A 22,636-nucleotide genomic window follows, 5' to 3' on the forward strand; every position below is an offset into this window, starting at 1 on the left:
ATTTTGTAACACCTACTGCATGCTTTTGAAAGCCAAGTAGAAGACTGCTATTAAGAAACACAATGTACTGGGAAAATACACACATTTAACACAATATGCAACTTTATTTATTATTATTTGCAGCTAACAGTAAAGTTAGTTGTCAGACCCTTTTAGTTTTAGTTTTGCTGGATTAAACCTTTTTTTTTAAATCTTTCTTTTCTCTGTTCTTAGTTTCCCTTTATTCAGCCTTAAAGTTTGTTCCAGGATTGCTAATGAATGGCTGCCTAATCTGTATTCAGAAAATACTTGTAATGTCACAAAGGTTTATTTGGATGTGCAAGTTTTGTTTGAATATGCTGTGTAGCCTATATGCATTTCTGCTACTATGTAACATTGCCATCTGCAGGTGTAGCTATAGAAGAACCACAGCTCTGACTTGATGAACTTCTGTGTGTGTGTGTGTGTGTGTGTGTTTTCTACATTTTGTCATGGTGTAAGAACTGTTATCCTTTTTAATGCATGCCAGTTTGGCTGTGCAATATAAAGGGTTACAGACAAAATATGTTGATTCTCACTACATTTTCCAGTCTATCTTGGACCAAGGCAACTAGTGCATGTTGCTGCTACTTACAGGGAGTAAGGTAGAGGTTGGGGGAATTGCAAAGCTCTTTTTGTCTTTGAATCACCATCTGCATAAGAAAGAAAAATGAAATGTAGATTATATCTGCTTCTCTGCATCACATGAGCTAGGCAGCAGCTGGTACCACCTTCACCAGCATCATCTTAAAAAGTCAAACAAAGATAAGGATTCTTTCACAGAGAGATCTGATGTAGACCACACTGACAACCAAACATCCCTTAAATGAAAAGACAGAAGACTTTTTTTAGAAGTTACATCTTGTCCCTGCAACTGATGTGTTTCCCCAACAACTATTATCACATACAGAAATTTTCCAGGAGTGAAAGACATTTTTACTTTGGAGTACTAGATGTACTCCAAATGCAAATGGAGAAGTTAGGTCACATTATACAGTAATAGTTCACTGAAGTGAAAGTATCTGAAAATTATGTCCTCAGAGTTAAAAAAAAATATCAAAGTTTTTTTTTTCTCCATTGTCTCGCTGGTTTTAATCATCAGTCATGTGCTACAGGTTAGTATATTAAATATTTGCTAAATAATATACCATAAACTATCAATCTGTAGTATGCAATAATGTTTGAAAATATGGAATTCATAGCAATGATATTTTATTACTTGGTAAATATTAAACGTTACTTGTTTTGGTAGACTTTCAGTGGGTGCAGAATTTTATAGCTGGAAAGTCAGTTACATTTGATTAAGTTTTGTTTATTTTCAACAGTAAGCATCAAACAATGCCTTGCAAAAAGGTTCAGAAAGGGGGGAAAGGTTGGGAGTGGCCTTAATAATTGGGACAGATGGTGTCATTTTCATCAAATGAATGAAAAAGGGCCTTTCATTTGGCTATCTCTATGGCCTCTGTTTGTGAAACCAGGAACAAGAAGTCACCATTGTGTCTCGGTATTTCCAATGCTTTTTAAAATCTTTGACCTTAATTTTAAGGTTAAGGACTTTTAAATTGAGGAAGTTTTCAAACTTCCTCATGTGTTAAATGCCGCATTGGGTAACCTATGGCGCTGTACCTTTAAGTGGAACCCGTTTGCAGTGCGCATGCGCAGCTTGTGTTTAGTTTTCTCCAACCTGAGGCGCTGTCGAGTGTCGCTGCGATAGCAATGCCATGGCAGCATGTTGTTGTCATGTTTTGTCACAACGGTGGTGACTTTTTTTCCCACTGGAGTATTAAGGAGAAAACACTAAACATTGTTTTCAATGAAAGTTGCTACTAAGGATACTTAAAGCGCCGTGGAGAGAGACCATTTGGATCAACAACATTTGAAAGTGGTTGCTCAATGCCCCCCGGTCGGCAAGAATAGCCCTCCAGTTCCCACATCACACCACATCCATGTTGACTGCGGCAGCCTGCTCTCTGAGACCGGGGCTAAAAACGCCTCTTTGTTCGTGTGTGGACGATATCCGGTTAAATCAAAGCAGCCAGTGGAAGGACCATCGTAGGTTTCAGTATTCATCCCAGTTTTGTTGTGAAGGATTGTTAATGCATTAAAATGGCTGCTGAAATGGTATTTGTTAGAGAAGGGTCTTGAATCAATGCAGTAACGTTACATTACCTCGCAGAGGCCAAACTACAAATAAGCTATAGTTGCTAACAAATTATACTTTAGCTAGTGACAGTATTTAACTAGTTAGCTGTAAAAGAAGCTTTGGTCGATGCTAGGATTTTTAACTAGGTTCTCCCAACAAGAGGTAGGGTGATGGGAATTCCTCCCACTCTGAATCTATGCATGCGGTTAACCGAACAGCTTTTGTAAACACTTAGCTAACATAGTCAATTCTGGGCCATCTTCCCCAAAGCTTTGAAAGCAGCTTGGTGGAGCCTTAATTTGAGTATGACCAATACTCAGCGAATATGCAGGACTTCTTTGCTGTAAAGGAAACATCCTAAGTAGCCGAGGCTTTCCCCCAAAGTAGACCCCGAGGCCCCGGTCTTCTACTCTGCTTGGTGTGCTGGAGAAAAATATATAAAAAAGAATGGATCCTGGGGGGAGATGTCAAACTAAACTCTTTCTTTTCGGGACCAAATTAACCACCCACAGTGACCCTCGGGGAATCAACAAATACTTGGTAGTCTATGTATTGTTCTACTTTGTACTTTTCGCTCACGCCTCACCGACGAAACAGTGTGACAATAACTGTCTGTCGGGGAAATGTATCAACGGGTCCTGCGTGTGTGACCGGGGATGGGTTGGAGATCTGTGCCAGCACTGCCAGGGAAGGTTCAGGTAAGTGGCCAGAATAGTCTAATCCATTGTTTTATTGCAGTGTCACTGATACCGATTTCTCAGTTAATCTCATCTAAATGATCTGTGGTAGTTAACATTTGGCGTGACCCAATAACCGACATCAGTTTCAGTAAAGATCTTTGAGGCATACCAAACACAACTGTGTATAGACTGTTTTATAGACTTGTTTACTATTTACTTAAAGGTCTGACTGCTTTTCAGAATTAAGCAATATTTGCCTGAAGTCTTGACAGACTTCCACAGATTCAAGGCTTTTAGTCTAATTTGAATTGCATGTGTTTGTCTTTAAGCTAGTTCAAAATTAGTATAAGTTACCATATTCATCATTTTGAATGTTGAATATTATGAAATAATATATTATTCCTTTCTTTGGTTAATCATTTGTTATCTAAAAGGCTTAAAATATTCCGAAACTTTGAGAGATTCAATGAAGTAAAGAAAAATGTCAATTTGATGCAACTTAAATGTCAGGATGAAAGTGTTCTTACTAAAAAAAAAAAAAGCTATGAGAATGAAAAACATCCTCATCTCCTCATGATGTTTAAAATAAACATCAGCAGGTAGCTTCCTGGTCACTGCTCGTGTGGGGGGCTGCATTGCTTGTGGCTTGTTTCAGTTCATTTTTATGTTCGTAATAGGCTGACTGTGCATGCTGCTTGCAGCTGTATGCATGTAGCTATTTGGTTAGATGTTGAGCTGCTTATTTCTAACTTAACATTTTTATTTTTGGTGAGGTTGTTTCTGTTTACCACTCATTAGATTTCATATATCACAATGTTTGCACTTTCCTACAGCATTTATCATACCTGACAACAGTCATTTAGTGGATGCTTTATCCAGAGCAATTTGCAGGTGAGAAACATATTTGGGAGGGCGATGAGAGGTTCAGTGTTTTGCCTACAGACAATTTGACATGTAAACTAGGGATTAGGGAGATTGAAGGATGAAGCACTCCACCTTTAGCTGACCTCAAATGTGTTTGCTGTAGATGCTTATCTCATATAGGATCTTTATTCTCTTCATCTGATTTTCTGTTTAAAATTAAAGGGACGGCACCTCCTACACAACAAGAGAAAGTAATCGATAGATATGGCCTTATTCATTCAAATCTGCATGTGACCACATATTCCAGACGAAGACTCTACAGTGCACTGTCATGTTGACTTAGGGTTGCCGGTATTTGCAAAGATTCTAGATAAAATCCCTAAACAAATAAGTTCAGTGTGCTTTTGTGAGAGGAGAAAGCCCACAGTGGCTTTGAGGAAGCAACTGTAATCCACTTGATTTTATATTAACCTTTCAACCCCTGTGGTAATACAGTGAATGGCTTATTCTTCAAAAGGACAATGAAATAACAGCATATGTACACACAGTGACAACAGAATAATCACGAGTTAATTCCTGTGAGTGAAGGACAAAAGAGGCAGGTATGGAGTAGCAAAATGAATAAATGTTCGGGTTACATACTGACAATGTTCAGCTTGTCAGGAGCCTGTAATGGCTACAGTCCGATCCCAACTCTGATCCACCGCATCAGTCAAAGTATAGATTGGATGTGCCAGAACTTCCTCCAGTTAAATGAAGACAAAAGATTAAAAGTCAGTTCTCAGCTTTAAACATCTAAATTCAAAACTAACAACCAAGCCAGAAATCTGGGAGTTCTCACGGACCCAGACATGAGTTTTAGCAGTTATGTTAAGACAATAGTGAAGTCAGCCTATTATCACTTAAAAAAACATATTGAGGATTAAAGGATTGATGACTCAGCAGGATTTAGAAAAACTGGTCCGTGCATTTATCTTTAGTAGACTGGACTGCTGTAATCAGACAGCTGCAGTTAGTCCAGAACGCTGCTGCTCGAGTCCTCACTAAGACCAAGAAAGCAGATCATAAACTCCAGTCCTCAGATCTTTACACTGGCTTCCTGTCTCTTAAAGAATTGACTTTAAAATCCTGCTGTTAGTTTACAAAGCGCTGAATGGTTTAGGACCAAAATACATTCAGGATCTTCTGGTTCATTATGAACCAACCAGATCCCTCAGGTCATCTGGGTCAGGTCTACTTTCTGTTCCCAGAGTCAGAACTTAACGTGGAGAGGCAGCGTTCAGCTTTTACGCTCCTCACATGTGGAACAAAATCCCAGAAAACTGCAGGTCTGCTGAAACTTTCAGCAGTTTTGAATCAGGATTAAAAACTATTAAAGTTCCCTGTTTTTAATCAAAACTGTAAATTCCTCACATTGGAATTTTTATTTCTTGCATTTGATCTATTTTATTTTACCGTTTTCTGTTTTTGATTTTTTTATTTCTTTTTAAAGTTTGCTTTTAATGCACTTTTTATTGCTTCCTGCACCCTGCTGTAAAGCTTTTAAAGTTGTATGTAAATAAACAAGTAAACTTACCTTGCCTTCAGAACACCCTGCAGCACTCTGAGTGGCACTCTGCAGCACAGAGGTACCTCAGTCGAAGTGGTTACCATTACTATGTCTGAGGCTTGGTGCTGGTTGTCATCAGCCTTGTTTTTGGGGAATACCCTATCATCTGCAAGAGACAAACTGCTAAACTTTTATTAGAAATGATACTTAGCACTAAGTGTAACAAAGCTTAAAAAAGAGACAATCATATGTAAAGTAACATCTTCTTTTATCACGTTTTAGCTGCAGGGTAAGACCGAATCTTATCATGTGCTTACCATTGCACAATTACAAACCATATTTAGTCTGTTACCTTTGTCAGATAAGGTGAGGTATTGCTTCTGCCGTTACAGAGCAAAAATGAAGACAAAACAAAAAATAGCAGTTTGCCTTTTGGGTTTACTTTCTTTTTGGGCCAGTGTGTGTTTTTGCTTTGACACCAAGGTGACATTTAACAAAGAAAAAGTTGTTGCAAAAGCATAAATACATCACAGTGTCAAGAAAATATTGTTAGGTCTGGGTGGGAATCATTCTGTTCTAATTTCTTGTGATATGATTATCATATCACAAGATTCCTATCATATTATGATAGGAAAGAGATGAATGCCCATATACAAGCCATCCATCACCCTGACACACTGTTGTGATTTATGATGGGAAGGACACTTTTTACGGAGTAGAGGAGCCTTTTCAGGAGACAGCTGGTTGAATCTTTTGTTTGCTTGCGTCTAATCTTCAGCTCACTGGCTTTTTTTGCTAGCTTTCTTGAATCTTTGGAATCAGAATATAGCAATGCTATAAGTTTACCCATGATGTCATGTTTATAGGTGATTTTGTTCCAGGAAAGCAGGTTTGCAAATATAGAAAGTATCTGCTCTAATTTGCAGTGGTCCTTCTTTTAAAGGGGGAAAAGAAATCCAAAAGCTGACAGAAAAATGCCTCTCTCATCATAGCAAGGTCACCAGATTCCCATATAGAAGAGGTACCAGTTCATGAATAACCATTTGAACGATTGTATTTGTGTTGGGTCTTTCAGGCTGACAGAACCCTCAGGATACCTCACAGATGGCCCCATAAACTACAAGTACAAAACGAAGTGCACCTGGCTCATTGAAGGCTAGTAAGTACTGATGTCATTATGCCCTACTGAAACTGAAAATTCACAGCCAGATTTACTTATGTTGTACAAACTGAGATAACACTGAGCAGCATCTGTGTTGCAGGAAGGGTCCAGGAAGGGCTTGAACAGTAGGTTGCAAAACCAGGTCTGACATTTTGAAGGGGCAGTTGTTTGTAACTGCTGCACTTTAATAAGCATCAGCAGCCAGAGACAGGAAGAACCCCCCCCCCCCCCAAAAAAAAAACCCCACTGAAATTTCCCTCTTGGATAAATAAAGAATTTTTCACGTCATTTCATTTTACCTGTTGATGATTTTAGTTGTCATGGCAACTGTAGCCACCATCAACAATGGCCTGTTTGGTCTTTTGTCATTTTCAAATGACCTCACATTGTGGAGAAATACTATTTTTGTGTATAAGGCTAAAAAAAATTTTGCCTTTTGTAACTTTTTCTGCTTGTTAGCCATCTGAAGCTAAATGAAGATCTGGAATATAAAGAGAAAAAAAAATTGCTCATCCGTGTGACTGCAACGATTTTGTTTTCTTTCAGCCCAAATGCAGTTCTTCGGTTACGATTCAACCACTTTGCCACAGAATGTAGTTGGGACCACATGTACGTCTATGACGGAGACTCGGTTTATGCTCCTCTGGTCGCTGTTTTCAGGTGAGGCATTACAGACTGTGAGACTGGCTTTGTTTGAGCTATCAGATTACTACAGTAAAACCTTAAAAAACATCATAGGTGGTCTATTGATGATAGGAGATATCTGAATCAAATATCTGTTATAAATGTCATCAGATAATTTAAATGGGTTCAGCCATGTAAAAAGAAAGGGCATCATCTTTTTCATAGGTTTTATCCAACAGGACATATTAAAATGATCATTTGACCCGTACCTGGTCTTAAAATTTGATAAATACAACTTTAGATGAAAAAAAAAAAAGCCAAAGTACAGAAACAGTGTGTGTGCACGCTCGTACATCTTTCATATGAATTAGGAAACTAAGAAGCAGCCAGGTGCACTCGATTAACTGATCATCAGTTTGCTGGTCTGGAGGATTCACGTGATTGAAAACAGTGGCAAGGAAAAGGCAACAGTAGTAATTTTTAGAGAAGCAACCTTTCCTGTTCATCATTTGGGGGAAGGGTTATAAAGACCATTTTCAGACAATGTGGAGACCATCACTCTGCACTAAGAAAGATTATTCACAAGTTGAAAACATTTTGACAGCTGCCAGTCTGTCCAGTAGTAGATATCCCAGCAACCTCACCCAGAGGTCAGAGTGTGAAATGGTCAGAGAAAGTAGAAAAAAAAAAAAGAGCTTCATCTCAGACTCTACAGACCTCAGTTTGCATGTTAATGGTTAAAGTTCATGCTAGTACAGTTAAATAAAAATACTTAGTAAGTATGGCTTGTTTGGGAAATTCTGTGGCAGGACCTTAAGAGGAAAAAAAACTGAATCATTGTTGTTAAAAAGTGTGAGTCAGAATTCCTCCACTACCATGAGAGAGACTGAAAACATCATATAGAAAACAAATACATTTCTTAATGTCTTTGCTACTAAAGGTGGTTCTACAAGCTACAGAATCATTAAGCACACTTGCCTTTTCATGTTGGCTTTTTTCTTGTAAAATAAATTATAATAAGAGGAATTTTTTTCATTTATTATTCTTTCATCTGATTCAGTATTTGTCAAAAATGAAGACCAGACGGCTCTTATTAAGATTTGATGTGTAAAAGCAAAGAACTGAAAGATTTCCTTTTACATATAAACACAGCTCAGGCAGAGCTGAGCATATTTTTTGGACAGAGTATGTGTTGGAGCTAAGCTTATCAAGATCCTTTTTCATCTTTTTTTTTTTTTATCGCTTATTGTTATGTCTAGACACTGATATAATAAAGAGTTATGGGTTTGTTATGTTAACTTAGGACTCTGTGTGAGTTTTAAGTGAAGTGATGTCATGCATATCCTGCATATTTCTACAGCGGCCTCATTGTGCCAGAGATACGAGGTAATGAGACTGTTCCTGAGGTCGAGACAACTTCTGGCTACGCACTTTTACACTTTTTCAGCGATGCTGCTTATAACTTGACAGGATTTGAAATATTTTACTCGTAAGTATCTTGGGTTAAATAAAAATATACAATACAGCACAAGAGGATACGTTTTTGGTGTAATTCCTTACTGTTAAAGTGTGTCAGTCTTTGTAACAAAACAACTGTTAGAAATTTCTTGCAGACTTTAGTTCTACATCATCAGAAGCCTGTAATTCTCTGACACAACCCAAGTAATTACTAATAACCTGCTCAGCAGGTTTTCATGCATTTCTTATCCAATCCACATTCAAAACTAACTAAATTTCTTTCCAGGATCAATTCCTGTCCCAATAATTGCTCTGGCCATGGGAAGTGTACACCGGGGAACTCAGTCGCCAGCAGAGTCTACTGTGAATGTGACAAGTACTGGAAGGGGGAGGCCTGTGACATCCCCTACTGCAGAAACAACTGCGGTAGCCCCGACCACGGCTACTGTGACCTCACAGGGGAGAAGCTGTGTGTCTGCAATGACAGCTGGCAAGGTATGAGGGAGTTCTCTCCAGACCCTTTAGGTCCTTTAAGAAGATCAATAAGAATAAAGTTGAGATGTAGAGGCATTTCACAAGCAGGAAACGGTGTAACAGCTTTTATATCTCCATCATTATAAAATGCAGACATGTTTCTTTAAGCTTTCATCACTCAGACTGAATATTTGAAACATGCTCCTGCAGCCATTCGTTATGAAAATATTGCCACTCCCTCTGTGTCTGCTGCAGTGAATATGCAGGAAGATGTGTTATCAGACGAGTATGAACAGCTGTGTCGTGTTATGTCACACTGTTCCACTGATTGGTAACATTTTGAAAGTCCCTATGACTACGCCTTATGATGTGGGTCCAGCTGTAGGGAACCAGATGCTTTTGCATGGTGAAACTTGACAGAATCATTAGCAGAGGCGTGTGCTTTTTAAGCACAGCCTGCATTCACACAGCTGAGCGTGTTCTCATCTCCTTTCTTGTCATTTTCATTCATGTACTAACCCGTGCTTGTGCTTTGGTGTGACCGTGTGATAGAAGCATGTGTACTGTTCAAACTAAGGCAGCGTCATTATGAAAACATTATTAAAAAGATAAAACAATAGCATCAGGTGAATATAATTGTAGCCCATGACACAGTGCACCTAGAAAGAGAGATGACTTGTTGAATTGCATTATTTTTTTTAATGTTTCTCCTCTGCTTCAATGTCTTTTGCCTCTTGTCCCGCTTTCCCCTGCAGGCCCAGATTGCTCACTAACTGTACCTTCAAATGAGTCCTTCTGGATCCTCCCCAGTGTCAAGCCCTTTGGCACCTCACTGGCCAGAGCTTCCCATAAAGCTGTGGTGCAGGAAAAAGTCATGTGGGTGGTGGGTGGTTATACCTTCAACTACAGCTCGTTCCAGATGATTCTTAAGTAAGTCACCTTTACAGAAGTACTGGTGTGTTTTCTCTCCTACAATTTAAGCTTAAAATTGAAAATACAATTTTTCAGTATATATTTATTTACTTTGTACTGAATGTAAACGTCATAAGTAAAATTTACCAAAGCTTTATAATTAAATCTGTCATTTACCCTTTGTCAAAACTGGCCAGTGAATAAATTCTGTGGTGTTGAAAATTAGTATCAGATATAAACACAATTTAAATATTCTTCTATATAAAAAATCTATTTTTAAAATGTCCAGTTTTATTGTTCAGCCACATAATTGTACCTGTATTTGATTTCCAGTGTTTGCTTGACCTAAATTATGCATGGTGTTATGCACTGGGTGTATCAAAAAGTTTTTGTAGTGTAAAATGTGTTCCTCAGTGTTAGAAAACTTGAGAAGGTTTGTGTTGTAGCTTTTGGTTCTTTGAGCAACACAACAACCTGAAGTATACATCCGGCAGCATGAAAGAATGATTGAAAACTTGGAGCCCTGAGCCCTGACATAAATCCCTTTAAGGAACTTAGGAGTGAGCTGCAATATCCAATTTATCTACAAACAAAAAGCTACTCTGCTGAACTTTGGAAGATATTTGAAAGCTAATTTGAGCTAAAGCTCTCACCAGTCAGTAAAAATAAGTCAAACGTTAACTCTTGTCTTATTTTTGCTCTGTCCCTTTCTCTCTCTCTCTTCTCCTTCGCTTCCTCTGATCATGTTCTCTTGCATTTTCTTGCTGAATCAGCCATGGTGCATGCTCAAGACGACCAGGGTTTTTTTTTATCCAGTTGCTGTCACATGATGTGATGCCACAAAACAAAATGCAACTGTCACGTGGATGTCATGGGCTAAAAAAAAAACAAAAGTGATATGTGGTTCTTGAGTCTGAGTTGTCTGAGTCATGTCATGCCAAAGACTTTCTAAACAGTTGTTTTTCATATTTCTTGATCAGACAAGCTCTTTCCATCTGCTCAGTGTTTGTTCAGCACCAGGTGCTTTGATTCCTGATGCTCCGACAGCATCTTGTATAAAAAAAAACAAATGAGTGTTGATGCAACCAGGTGTTTCTCTTCATTGTGAATGACCGCAAACTGTAACTGATACGTGCTCATCATCTGTTATAACTTGTAGTTGAACAAAAGCATTATTTGTGACTGGGAAACTAAAGTGATACCTTTGGCATGAAGGACGCTGCTACCATTTGTTTGCTTTGATGAAATCAGCAGACCATGAAGTAAACATCAATTTGCCTGAAGTCACAGAGGGACGAGCTAAATGGGATTTTTTTTTTAAATGTGTGTTGTATATAAAAGTTCTGTGCATGTGTTAAGGATGCAGTTAAATGTGTGGGATGTTCTGGTGCTTTGCTCTGCAGCTACAACCTGGAGAGTGGCATTTGGAATACAGTTCCCATCAGTAGTGGCCCTGTGCCAAGATACGGCCATTCGCTTGCTGCCTACCAGGTAAACACAAATACACACACACACCCCCACGGTTCAACTCATCTGGCTGAGAGAGGGAGTTAAATACACCCAACTGCTGCTTGGTGAAAAGATAAATTTGCTGCAGTGAAAAAACAGTAAATTTTTCTCACCAAGCAGGATCTTTTTCAAGAGGGTATTGCTCATTTCTATTATGAACAAATGTCATTGCAGGATAACAGTACCTGTTATTAAAGGCTGTAAGGAATCTTATTTGTTTTTCTTTTGTCACATGACCTTCACTGTGTCTAAAAAAAGAGCATTTTTAAGATTAGAAATTTGATGTAATGCCTGCATTAAGTTCAGGAAGCTTTACAAAATAAGCCTCTTTAAGCTCAACACAAAGTGGATGAATTATATACTTGTATGTTTTTTCTTGGACTTTAATTGCAGTGATATTATTGTCTAAATATGGCTGCTTTGTGAAAGACACTGAAGCAAATCTCTTCCTCTGTTCAGGATGATATTTATATGTTTGGTGGGAAACTGGAGGCTGGCTCGGGCAATGTCACAGAAGAGCTGTGGGTGTTCAACGTGCCCAGTCGGACGTGGCAACGGAAAAATCCTGTTGTTGATTCACCAGCCCAAGCTCAGATTTATGCTGTGGAGGGACACACGGCCCACTGCGTCCTGCTGGACAGTGGCGAGACTATCATGCTGGTCATCTTTGGTTACTCCCCCATCTACAGCTACATCAGCAACATTCAGGAGTACAACCTGAGTGAGTTAAAGCTTTCAGCCTATTGGTGCAGAGCCTTGTTGTTTCCACTCACTCAGTACAGAGAAAAACAAAAGTGGATTGAATGAGTTTTCCCTTTTGTTAAGGCTTTCCATGTGTGTTCTCTTGTTAGAGTCAAACACATGGTTGGTACCTGAGACTAATGGTGCCATCCCACTGGGAGGTTACGGCCACAGCAGTACGTATGACAGCGCCAGTGGCAACATCTTTGTTCATGGTGGCTATAAAGCACTTCCAGCCAACAAGTATGGCCTTGTTGATGACCTCTACCGATACGACGTTAACACGAGGACATGGTAACTCACTGTACTCATGTGCAGCTTCCACCATTCGTTATGTTTTCCAGATTACTTGAGACACTTTGTGTTACATGGCTTCTTGCCACAGCTGTCCCTGACACACCTATGTGTACTTTCCAGGTTCATTCTGAGAGAAAGCGGCTTTCCACGATACTTGCATTCTGCTGTGCTCCTTAGCGGCACTCTGCTCGTTTTTGGGGGCAACACACACAACGACACATCACTCAGTAATGGGGCTAAGTGTTTTTCTGCTGACTTCCTTGCCTATGACATCGGTAGGGCTCCTGTTGTTTTCTTGTCTCTAGTGTTAATTTTTGTCATGTTATTATTGGGCAAAAAATAGTTCCAACAAAGTTTGGATGCTTTCGGCTTTTGTATATGTTTACATTTCTTTTGAGATCAGCTTGTGAGATTGTGAAAACATCTTTAGACTTAATCATTTTATTCTTAACAGAACCTGACTTAAACCACAAATGCATTAAGATGTTGCTTGCTTCATGCATGCAAATGCAGAAGGAAATCAAATCAAATATTCATGCACATATGGCCTCTCTTTTTCTTCAGCATGTGATGAGTGGAAGCTCCTGCCGAAGCCAGACCTGCACAGGGATGTTAACCGCTTCGGTCACTCTGCTGTGGTTAGCAATGGGTAAGTCTTTAAACATGTGCTTTCACTAACATTCAGACCAGACAAATGTTTGCCACTGTGAACTTTGATGTAGTAATGACACATCTGCTGGGAGGATTTTTAGAAGGCAGTTAAGTTTAGTTTGCTATTGTTAACACTCCTTTTGTCTGTTTTTCTTTTGTCAGGTCGATGTATGTTTTTGGGGGCTTCTCCAGCGTGCTGCTCAATGATGTGCTTGTTTACCGACCTCCCAGCTGCCAGGCCTTTTTGTTAGAGCAGTTGTGCGTGAAGGCAGGACCAGGAGTCCGATGCATCTGGAACAGAGGTCGCTGTCTCCCCTGGGAACCCAGCTGGACTAACGGGAGCCTCACACATGCACCATTTTGCCCCCCTAAAGCTGGTAACATAGACTTTTTGTTACTTGTAGAGTTCAACTTACTGTTTTCTAACCTGTGCTTTGTCTGGAATTGCATTTATTGTTACCATTTTAGCACACTTGCATACTCATTCTTGTGCGGTTTTCTTTGTTCCTGGGTCTTGATAGTCACAATGGATGAGTGGTGCTATAGGTTCTCAGACTGCGGCAGCTGCACAGCAAACACCAATGGCTGCCAGTGGTGTGATGGAAAGAAGTGCATCTCTGCCTTTAGCAACTGTACTTCTGTGAGTACACCAACAGGGGGTAGCAGAGCACTTCTGGCATCATATTTGTTCACACACATTTTCTGAGTTGAGCATACAAGGATTTCTGATTATTTCATGTTATTTACCAGTTTATAGTCATGTCCTTGTTTAGGAATGCATACTATCTTTGCATGTTGTTTACAGATCAAACCGTGGCATTATAGCACAAGCAGGATGGTTTTGTTGAGTTGGATCTTTAATAAACCAGAAGGAAATTTGCTGATTAGACCTTGTGTTTAAAGCCTCTCTTTCAGTCACCATTTCCCTCCTCTCCCTTTTGTTGCCATAGAATGTGAAGAACTTCACTGAGTGTCCAGTGCGGCACGAGCAGGTGTGCAGCAAACTTTCCAACTGCAGGAGCTGCTTACTGAATTTTAACTGCCAGTGGGACCAGAATCACTCACAGTGTCACCCTTTGCCTGGTAAGCTGCATGATGAACCATAAAGCACATGCATGCACACTCAGATATCGTAGTTTTATGCTTTGTTGCTGTAAGCATGTCGCTTTATGGTTGTTAATAGGATCCTTGATCTCATATAGACTCCTGTTTTTAAATCATAACACCAACAAAGATTCTTGTGACCATTGTATTGATATAGCCTTTGATATTCCTGCTGCCAAGGGTTATTAGACAGATTATCCATGAATTCTTGCTATCGGGGTTGGCTCATGTGACCAACTTCAATAGGAGGAGGATATTTACCAAAATGCGTTTTCATCCTGTCATCTTGATGTTGTTTACAAGGCCTGCCAGTGTATTTAGTTTAGCTCTCACCAGCTTCCTCCCACCCAGTCTGTTGCTGATGTTGACGCAGGCTGAATCTGAAGGAATTTTACTGTCACTTTATCCATAATTTTCAGCTCATGAAGCCTTGTCACCTAAAGGGAGTGCAGTGGGAGCTGCAAATAATATCTTTGTGTGCATGAGTGTTTGTAGATTTCCCATGCCTGAAAGGGAGTTAGTGATCATACATCCATCTAGCACATGTCTAAGACCAGTAGATGCCAGTTACACTCATGCAATATCACTGACACCCACAGACGCATTAAGTCCTAAATCTACAGTCCTTCTTGTCCCTTTTTTTATATGTTGTTATGCTTTCTTTTTTTTTTTAAGAGGAGCATTATACACACTGTTGGATAGTACTTACCTTAATACTCTATTAGTCTGTAATTGAATTATTTTCTTTAAAAATACAAGTCAAGTCATAATAGACTCTCTGAAAGATTAGAGTCAACAGTGAACGATGATATGGAGTGGCGGGGCAATGGCCTCGGCCATCAGCCCAGCCCTGCTGTACTGCTTCCTATCAGTTACCATCATCTTGGTTTCGCTTTCTCTCTTCCAGCCCAGCAGTGCAGTGAGGGTTGGAGCCAGGTGGGTGAAGCCTGCCTCAGGATCAACTCCAGCCGCGAGAGCTACGACAACGCCAAGCACTACTGCAAAAACCTGAATGGAAACATTGCCTCGCTTACCACCTCCAAACAAGTGGACTTTGTGATTGAGGAGCTCAAGAAACTCCAGCTACAAGACGAGGTAAAGATAAAATGTTAAATGTTCGGATTGAGATGTACACTACACTTCTTTTAGACCTTTATTGTTATGAGTCATATATATGCTGGTGGACTTAGTCAGAAAGTATAAGATGTGATGTTGATTTTCTCCTGAGCAGGTTTGTTCTTGTTTTGTCTGATTGCAGATACCTTGAATAATTAATTACTTTTGTTTGTTTTCTGTTAGGCTCCACCTTAAATTGTATGTCTTTAACATAGTTTTTTTTCTGAGATGCCACCTGATGAATGAGAACAAAATAAATGTTAATTTGTTCTTTCTTTATAAAAAAAAAACCCACAGCCACACTACACCTTCTGCTGGCACAGTCATAAGCACTTCTGAAGGTCTTTACAACTGAGTCTGGATCTTTTTACTTTGATTGTTTCTCTTCCCTTGATGTAGGGCACATTTTAAGGGGCACTTTTAGCTTATTTTCTATCATAAAACTGTACCACTTAAATTCACTTAAAAGTCTTCTTTGCTGTAAGTCACTTTGTGAAACTATATGTGTATATATAATACCTGGCTCTCCTGACACAGTTTAAGTTGTTTTCAAATGTCTGAAAATGTTGTAGTACAGCTTTAATTAATAGAGTCTGACTCTTGAGTTTTCCAGAGACGTCCCAAGTGACTTTAAAAATGTCAGTAGCATTTGCTCCTGTTGTCTGGTTGTGATCATTCAGCTATTAACAGTTCACAGCAAAAAGTCTGGAACGTCGGTGAGTGTCCCAGTGTGCCGTTCTAGACAGATTTCCACAATGTAATTATTATGACATCATGTCGTGCATTCACTGAGCTCCTTCCAGGTGGCTCTGGAGTATTTAGAGGTGTTAGAGACCTATCAAAAGCTGCAGAGAAAGTCTTTACTGAATTGTCCACAATATCTACAGAGAATATTCATTGCTCAGATGTGAAAAGGGCTTTAGTTGTGTCAGGTTTTTGGCCTGTCATATCTTATTAGATATATGACAATGCTAAAGATTATTAAGATATTCTCAAGGTTTAAATGCACTTTTGGGCAAATTCTCACCTTCTTATATCTTACAGCTACAAATTCTTGCAGTGACAGCAAAAAAAAAAAATCCCTTGTTGATTTCACTTTGGTCATGCTTGCTGCATTCATGGGAATCTAATTTGCTGTCAGTCTGCTAGGTTGAAACGTGCATGTTTGTTTCAAACAGAACCTATTACATTAAAAGTTGAATCCTGAAGGCAAAGAAGTAATCATATCTGTGAAATTATTTTTAGTAGACTTTTAATAGCATCTTTGGTTCCCAGGTGTAAATGCAGCAGTCATTTTTTTCCCCCGTAATCAGCATGACAGAACAGAATGAGCAGCACGCTTACGGCATTTTATCTTGCATTAGAAAACTCTTACTTTTGCTGTGTTTCCGCTGTAGCAACTGTTTCCCTGGGTTGGTCTGAGGAAGATCAATGTGTCATACTGGGGTTGGGAGGACATGTCTCCCTTCACCAACAGCAGCCTGCGCTGGCTGCCTGGTGAGCCCAGCGACTCTGGTTTTTGTGCCTACCTGGAAGGGCCTCAGGTTTCGGGCCTGAGGGCTAACCCATGCACTGCTACAGCCCATGGCCTTATCTGTGAAAAAGCTCTTGGTGAGAGACACATGTCACATATGTAACCACATACAAGCTAAAAAGCATTTGAAAAGAGGTTTTATTTCTATGTGTGTGTGTGTGTGTGTATATTTATTTATTTTTTCAGGAAACCCCAATAAGAGTACCCGTCCATCTTGCAAGAAACCTTGTTGGCTTTACACCAACTGTGCCAACTGTACCAGCCAGGCCATGGAGTGTATGTGGTGTGGCAGCACGCAGCGCTGCGTGGACTCTACTGCGTATGTCATCTCCTTCCCCTACGGCCAGTGTCTGGAGTGGCAGACTGCAGATTGTGTGGGTAAGTATCTTTCACCAAGCTTAATCTCGATGAGTTTTCTTGGAAGTCTGTAGTCTGGCATTAAGGTGGTGAACAATAAGCTCTCCTAGATTGGCTTCTGTAAGCAGTCAATATTCATCATGGAGAGAAAAAAAGAGTCGAGGGGAAGAAAACAGCTTAAAGTGGAAGGTGTTTGATTCAGAGGGAAAAGCGTATTAGTTTCCTGTGATTGACTTTGGAAGCTGTTTTGGGCTTTTAATGGCCAATTACTTTTGCATATAATCTCACGCCCCAACTGCTAGATTTCCCAACTGACTGAGCTATAGATGGGCTCTTTACCGTCAGTTGGTTTTAAGCAGTCTTGCATCAAAGAACAGAGGCTGCAAGTGAATGAGGAGCCGACATAAAGAGCAGTCCATCATGTAATGTTAAAGTAAATGTTTTAGTTTATGAAAGATGACACATTTTGTGCTTAAATAGTTTTGTTTTGTGAAATGACATTGCTTATAGAGAAGCATTCAGAGATCAACCAAAGGGAATGCTTAATAAACTTAGTCAATTATACCACCTTATTGCTCATTGCATCAGCATTTTTGTCATCTCAGTAACAAACTTAATATTAGTAAATAATAAACAGGAAATGCAAAGGGCTTATAAAAATCCATATTTGGTTCCCAAATGCTTCACACTCAAAAAACCACATCCCGCCAGGTGCATTTTTAGCTATTAAATGTGGTTATTGTCCTCATCCTTTGTCTCCTTTGAAGCATCAAAATACACCAGGCAAGTTGAGAGGAGAGATGAAGCATTTGTTCAGTCAGTAAAACTCTTTAATTCTTCTCGTTTTAGATTTCTAACCGCTACGTCTTACCTGAATCTTACAAATGGAACAATTGAAAAAAATAAAAATCTACAAATTTTATTTTCGAGATGTTTCCTCCTGCATGGAGAAGTTATGGTTTCACTTATCATGAATCCAATATGTATTCACATTATGTGACTGATTCACCATCAATTCCCTAATCAGTTTCTCATTAGTTTGTTGTATTTAAATGCATTTGTTTTACTGCATTAGCTTTGGTTTTTTTGTTATCTTTGAGTCTGAACTCTACAGAAACATAAGAGAAAAATAATAAATAATTACCTTGCTTCTATTTATTTACATCCTTGTTCTGCAAGCATTGAAAGGCTTTGCTGGCTAGAAGCTGACATCTGAGTTGAAGTGGCTTGGGCCTGAGAGCTAGTTGTACCAACACTGTTTAGCATGTGTTTTTATTCAGATTGTCTCAGACAGTTAAAAGAAAAAGCCTGTGTGGTGTGTGGGTTATAATTAAAGTTTATTTAAATTAGGTTAAAAGCAATCAGCTCGGTCAGGAGGCAGTGGGAAATTGTCGTTTTACAGACATGCGATTTGTTCACACTTTGAATGGTGATCCTCTTGCAAGTTCCCAACATCTGTAAAATAAAAACCATAACAAATTCATTATGATTTGGTTGGAGGAATATCATTAATATTTATAATGGTAGTGCTGCCTGTTTGGTTGATTAACCAGGTTTGATGATTAGATTGAGCTGAGTTTTGTTCAATGCTAGAATATCAGGTTAAGCCCATCTAAACCAGAATAGGGTGGGTTATGCTTTGGTCATCTTGTGAAAAGAAAGTTTGTACCATTTTAAAAACAAAAAAGAAGAAAGAAAATAAGTTCTTTGTGGTATGATGCTAGTTGATTGGATTCTTTGGAACCAGCTCTCTATACCCTTACCTATGCTTCACAGATGAAAATGTTTTCCTATAGTTTCTTCTCAGAGGTACTAAAATAATACACACAGAGTGTAAACTGTAGAAGAAAGTAAATATAAAGATACTGATCTGTATCATATTACATATTGGACACAAACCAAAGTGAAACGATGTTTTCACTCCCCAGCAGTAAGTTGATTGGGGAGCTCCCTCACCTGAAGGTTGATGTAGTTGTCTAGGATGGTGCTGCTGAGCTGTGTGATGTATGAATTATCCACACAGTTGTGTCACATTGTGAAAACATCTCTGATCAGTTTAGCGAGTAACAAATTTAGGGAGCCCAAGAGTGCTGCCTCAAATTCATTTGCGTTTACTGGTGTTTGGTAGCGCACATATTCAGTTCACGGTGGATATTTGTCTTGAAGAATCAGTCTCTCTCAGCATGAAGGACAGGGAAGGTTGTCCCATAAATTCTCTTTTTTTTTCTTGTTGTTTGCACAGGTAGTGTTAAGACATAATAGTTTCAATCCCTGCACAAGTCTAGAATTTTCTCACCTCTTTTACCTCTTCCTTCCTTATTTTGGGTGGTGATGGATGCATTTGAAGCGTTAAAACCCAGGAAACTAGACAAAAACCATCCTGCAATGATACTGCCTACTAGGGGGGGTTCAAATGGCTGTTTTCTATTTTATACACTCAGCGGGAAAAGGGCTTGGATAAATAATTATTGTATGTTAGTCACTGAAAGATGCTTTGTTGTGGGGTTAATATTTCTATTTATGACCTTCAAACTAAAGCCCAGGAATAGACAGTTAATGTATAGTCCTACCCTCGACATTTAAATGGCCAAACCAGACATTGTTTGATCTTCATGATGATTCCGAAAAACTAAAGCCCCCTGAGCTGTGTTTACTACAGGCAGAATGCACCACATGCAAGGTTGAATCTACTTTCTCGTTTATATCTCATAGCATTTTCCTCTGTCTTTAAATCACCCTTTCAGGTTAGGTCGGGTTTGTATGCTCCTCACACCCATTTCCTTGTTTCACGTGGTGTGAGCTGACTATTGCAATCAAAGATTAGAAATAATCTAGGTACTCAGCATTTACATGTAAATATTTACTATATTTTTTGTGTCATTCTCTGTAAATAGAGTTCTCCTTTTTTTTTTTTTTTTTTTTTTTTTTTTTTTTTTTTGGAGGCTGGTTACTGATCACCCCTGGAAGTAAAATTAGCCAATACCGATCAGCTACCATTTGCTCTCTTCTGAAGAACATTAAGTTTCATGTATTAAACTCAGATGCAGGATGACTAATTTATTAGTCAGACACACATCATACTCTTCTTTCAGCTGCTTGTGCTCTTGTAGAATAAAGATTAGACTAAAATCTAAGTTAGCATGGTTTATTAAAGTAACCACTTTTTCAAAGGATGACTGATAAAGTGACAACACTTGTGTTTTGTGAACTTGTATGAGCCTAGACCTCACAAAAGAGTATGTAACACAGTTGGAGCTTTGTAGAGAGAAGTGCTTCTGAAATAATGTTTTACCTGTGATACAGTGGTTACCAGGCTTACTGGACATGTAGAAATCTAAAAAACAACAGTCGATACCAGCAAGATTATGATGAACAAATCACCTAGAACCTAAAATTTTCTAATACAGTTACCCACCCAAGTTAAAAATAAATTATATTTAGGCAAGAAGATAAATGATTTCCCTGTTAGTTACTATTTTTTTTCTACTGCATTGAAATCAAGGTATTTTAAGGACTAGCTTACTTGCTATCATCAGGAGAGCTGTTAGCATCCTTGCCACTGTCTCAAGATTGAGGCGTGGTACTTTTAAAACCTTCAGATATTTAGTCCTGTCTTCAGATATTTTTGGTTCATGTCAGCATATTGTTTGTTAGAGATAGATTAACACTTATTGGAAAAAGCTTAGTTGTCAGCTGTCAGTGTTATCTTCACCAATTAGCTTTTTGTGCTAGCCACTAGCCACTAGCTGACCACTAGCTTGGATGCACATTGACGTACACTGGCTGTTTCTTGTTTAAATATTTGCTAGCGTAATTTATGACCTAGATGTAAAACATTAATAGTGCAAAATTACAGTTTTTTTTTTTTGTCCGTTTTTTTTTTATTAGAATGTTGATTCTTCTCTTCTTTCTATACAAACCTTTATTGAAATTCTCAGTGACCAGAATTAGTTTATGGCAATCTTTAGCATATTGATTTGACCTTCTCTGAGCTGTTATGAAATCAATTTATAGGTTTTGAAGTGAAGCCAGATCAGGTATTTTAAAAGGTAATTTGGATGTCTGAATTTATAATCACCATTTTTTTAATTGGAAAAAGTAGAATAATAAAATTAACACATAATCGAAGTGTCATAGCGATGAATAATTTTGCAGTGAAATCAAGGAAGAGTGTAAAAACTTGATCAGACCTACACTTAAGTGAATGCAGCCAGAGGAGACAGTAAATTAAAGGCTCAACTGGGTGATCTTTTAAAGAATTTTTGCATAAATCATAACTGGAAATAAAACTAGAATCAAGTGGACTTGTCCGGGTTTTTCAGAGAACCTGCTTGAGAAACAGTTTTGTACTGTAGTCCTAATCGCCATCAAATTCATGCAACACCTCCAACCATGTGACAGATGGGGGGGTCCAACATGTTTTTGTATTGTGGCAAGACCACATCCGGCTGAATGTGTTGTCAGAAGGTATAATTCTGCAGAATGTCACCACTTACGGCAAATCAAACTCGAATGGCGTTACTTTTTACTGATTGCTCTGACGTTGTCATGGTTTCACATCCATTAAATAGATGGTTGAAAGATACTTTTATTGATCCCAAAACGGGAAAATTAGGGATTTCAGCAGCAGTATTAAGACAAAACAATGACTCAAGTGAACAAACCTATAAAAATAGAATAAAATATCAAAAAGATACATACATACATATCTATATACTAAATAATAACCAAAATATACAAATCTATATACAAATCAGTAAAAAAAATGTATAAAAATAACATATAAAAGTGTATAAGTTTTAAGTAAGGATGTGCAAAAACAAATGTAAAAAATGTGCAAATCTAATAAAACAGCAACTGAATAAAAGCCGCAGTTGAAACCCTTTGACTATACAGGCTTTTTCTTGTCTGCCTGAGGTGAATGGCTTTATTTTGTACTGATTGCTCTGACGTTGTCATGGTTTCACATCCATTAGCAGAATAGCTGGAGATTTGTTTGACATAAACTGAGGTAAAAGCACTCAATGTTTGTCTCCTTAAAATAGAAGTGGCATTTTCTTCACTAAAGTGTTTGTCTGGCAGGCGAGTGGTTGCTCTGAAACATGTCAAGCAATTTCGTGGCCTTAAAGTTTATCCCTTTGCTGATAGAATGACCCAGCTCCTCAGGGTTTCCAAAGTTTGGGTGAGGTGCCACTTCACACAGTACATTTAATCCGTATGTAAAAGTTTGTGCTCAAATCCCAAACTTTCTGGTTTTTGCTAGCATGTTTTCACTCATTCCTGACTCCAATAGCCATTAAATACTGGACACTTGTTCCTTATCCTCTTATCTGCTTTCAAATCTGTTTCTTGACACTTCACTAGATAACAAGTCTGTGTTTTAGTGCAAAGCACATTAAGCCTCCTTAATCTGCAGCTCCTGTAAAGGTAAAATGTACAGAAT

The 22,636-nt window shown here is 38.7% G+C and overlaps 1 protein-coding gene across 1 annotated transcript in view; it reads left to right on the top strand.

Annotated features, from left to right (window-relative positions):
* The first annotated feature begins 1,713 nt into the window (after positions 1–1,713).
* The window catches only part of atrnl1b (attractin-like 1b), a 65,206-nt gene continuing 44,283 nt past the window's right edge, over positions 1,714–22,636 (top strand). The window contains exons 1-17 of the mRNA XM_041973683.1: positions 1,714–2,859; positions 6,330–6,413; positions 6,963–7,076; positions 8,401–8,529; positions 8,785–8,993; positions 9,728–9,902; positions 11,288–11,375; positions 11,853–12,114; positions 12,245–12,428; positions 12,552–12,706; positions 12,996–13,080; positions 13,245–13,459; positions 13,604–13,722; positions 14,033–14,165; positions 15,094–15,281; positions 16,700–16,913; positions 17,023–17,214. Coding sequence (XP_041829617.1) covers positions 2,609–2,859; positions 6,330–6,413; positions 6,963–7,076; positions 8,401–8,529; positions 8,785–8,993; positions 9,728–9,902; positions 11,288–11,375; positions 11,853–12,114; positions 12,245–12,428; positions 12,552–12,706; positions 12,996–13,080; positions 13,245–13,459; positions 13,604–13,722; positions 14,033–14,165; positions 15,094–15,281; positions 16,700–16,913; positions 17,023–17,214 — 2,797 coding nt within the window. The 5' untranslated portion in view covers positions 1,714–2,608. The remainder of the gene's footprint in view (positions 2,860–6,329; positions 6,414–6,962; positions 7,077–8,400; positions 8,530–8,784; positions 8,994–9,727; positions 9,903–11,287; positions 11,376–11,852; positions 12,115–12,244; positions 12,429–12,551; positions 12,707–12,995; positions 13,081–13,244; positions 13,460–13,603; positions 13,723–14,032; positions 14,166–15,093; positions 15,282–16,699; positions 16,914–17,022; positions 17,215–22,636) is intronic.

This window comes from Melanotaenia boesemani, chromosome 21 (assembly GCF_017639745.1).
Source record: "Melanotaenia boesemani isolate fMelBoe1 chromosome 21, fMelBoe1.pri, whole genome shotgun sequence".
Taxonomy (NCBI): domain Eukaryota; kingdom Metazoa; phylum Chordata; class Actinopteri; order Atheriniformes; family Melanotaeniidae; genus Melanotaenia; species Melanotaenia boesemani.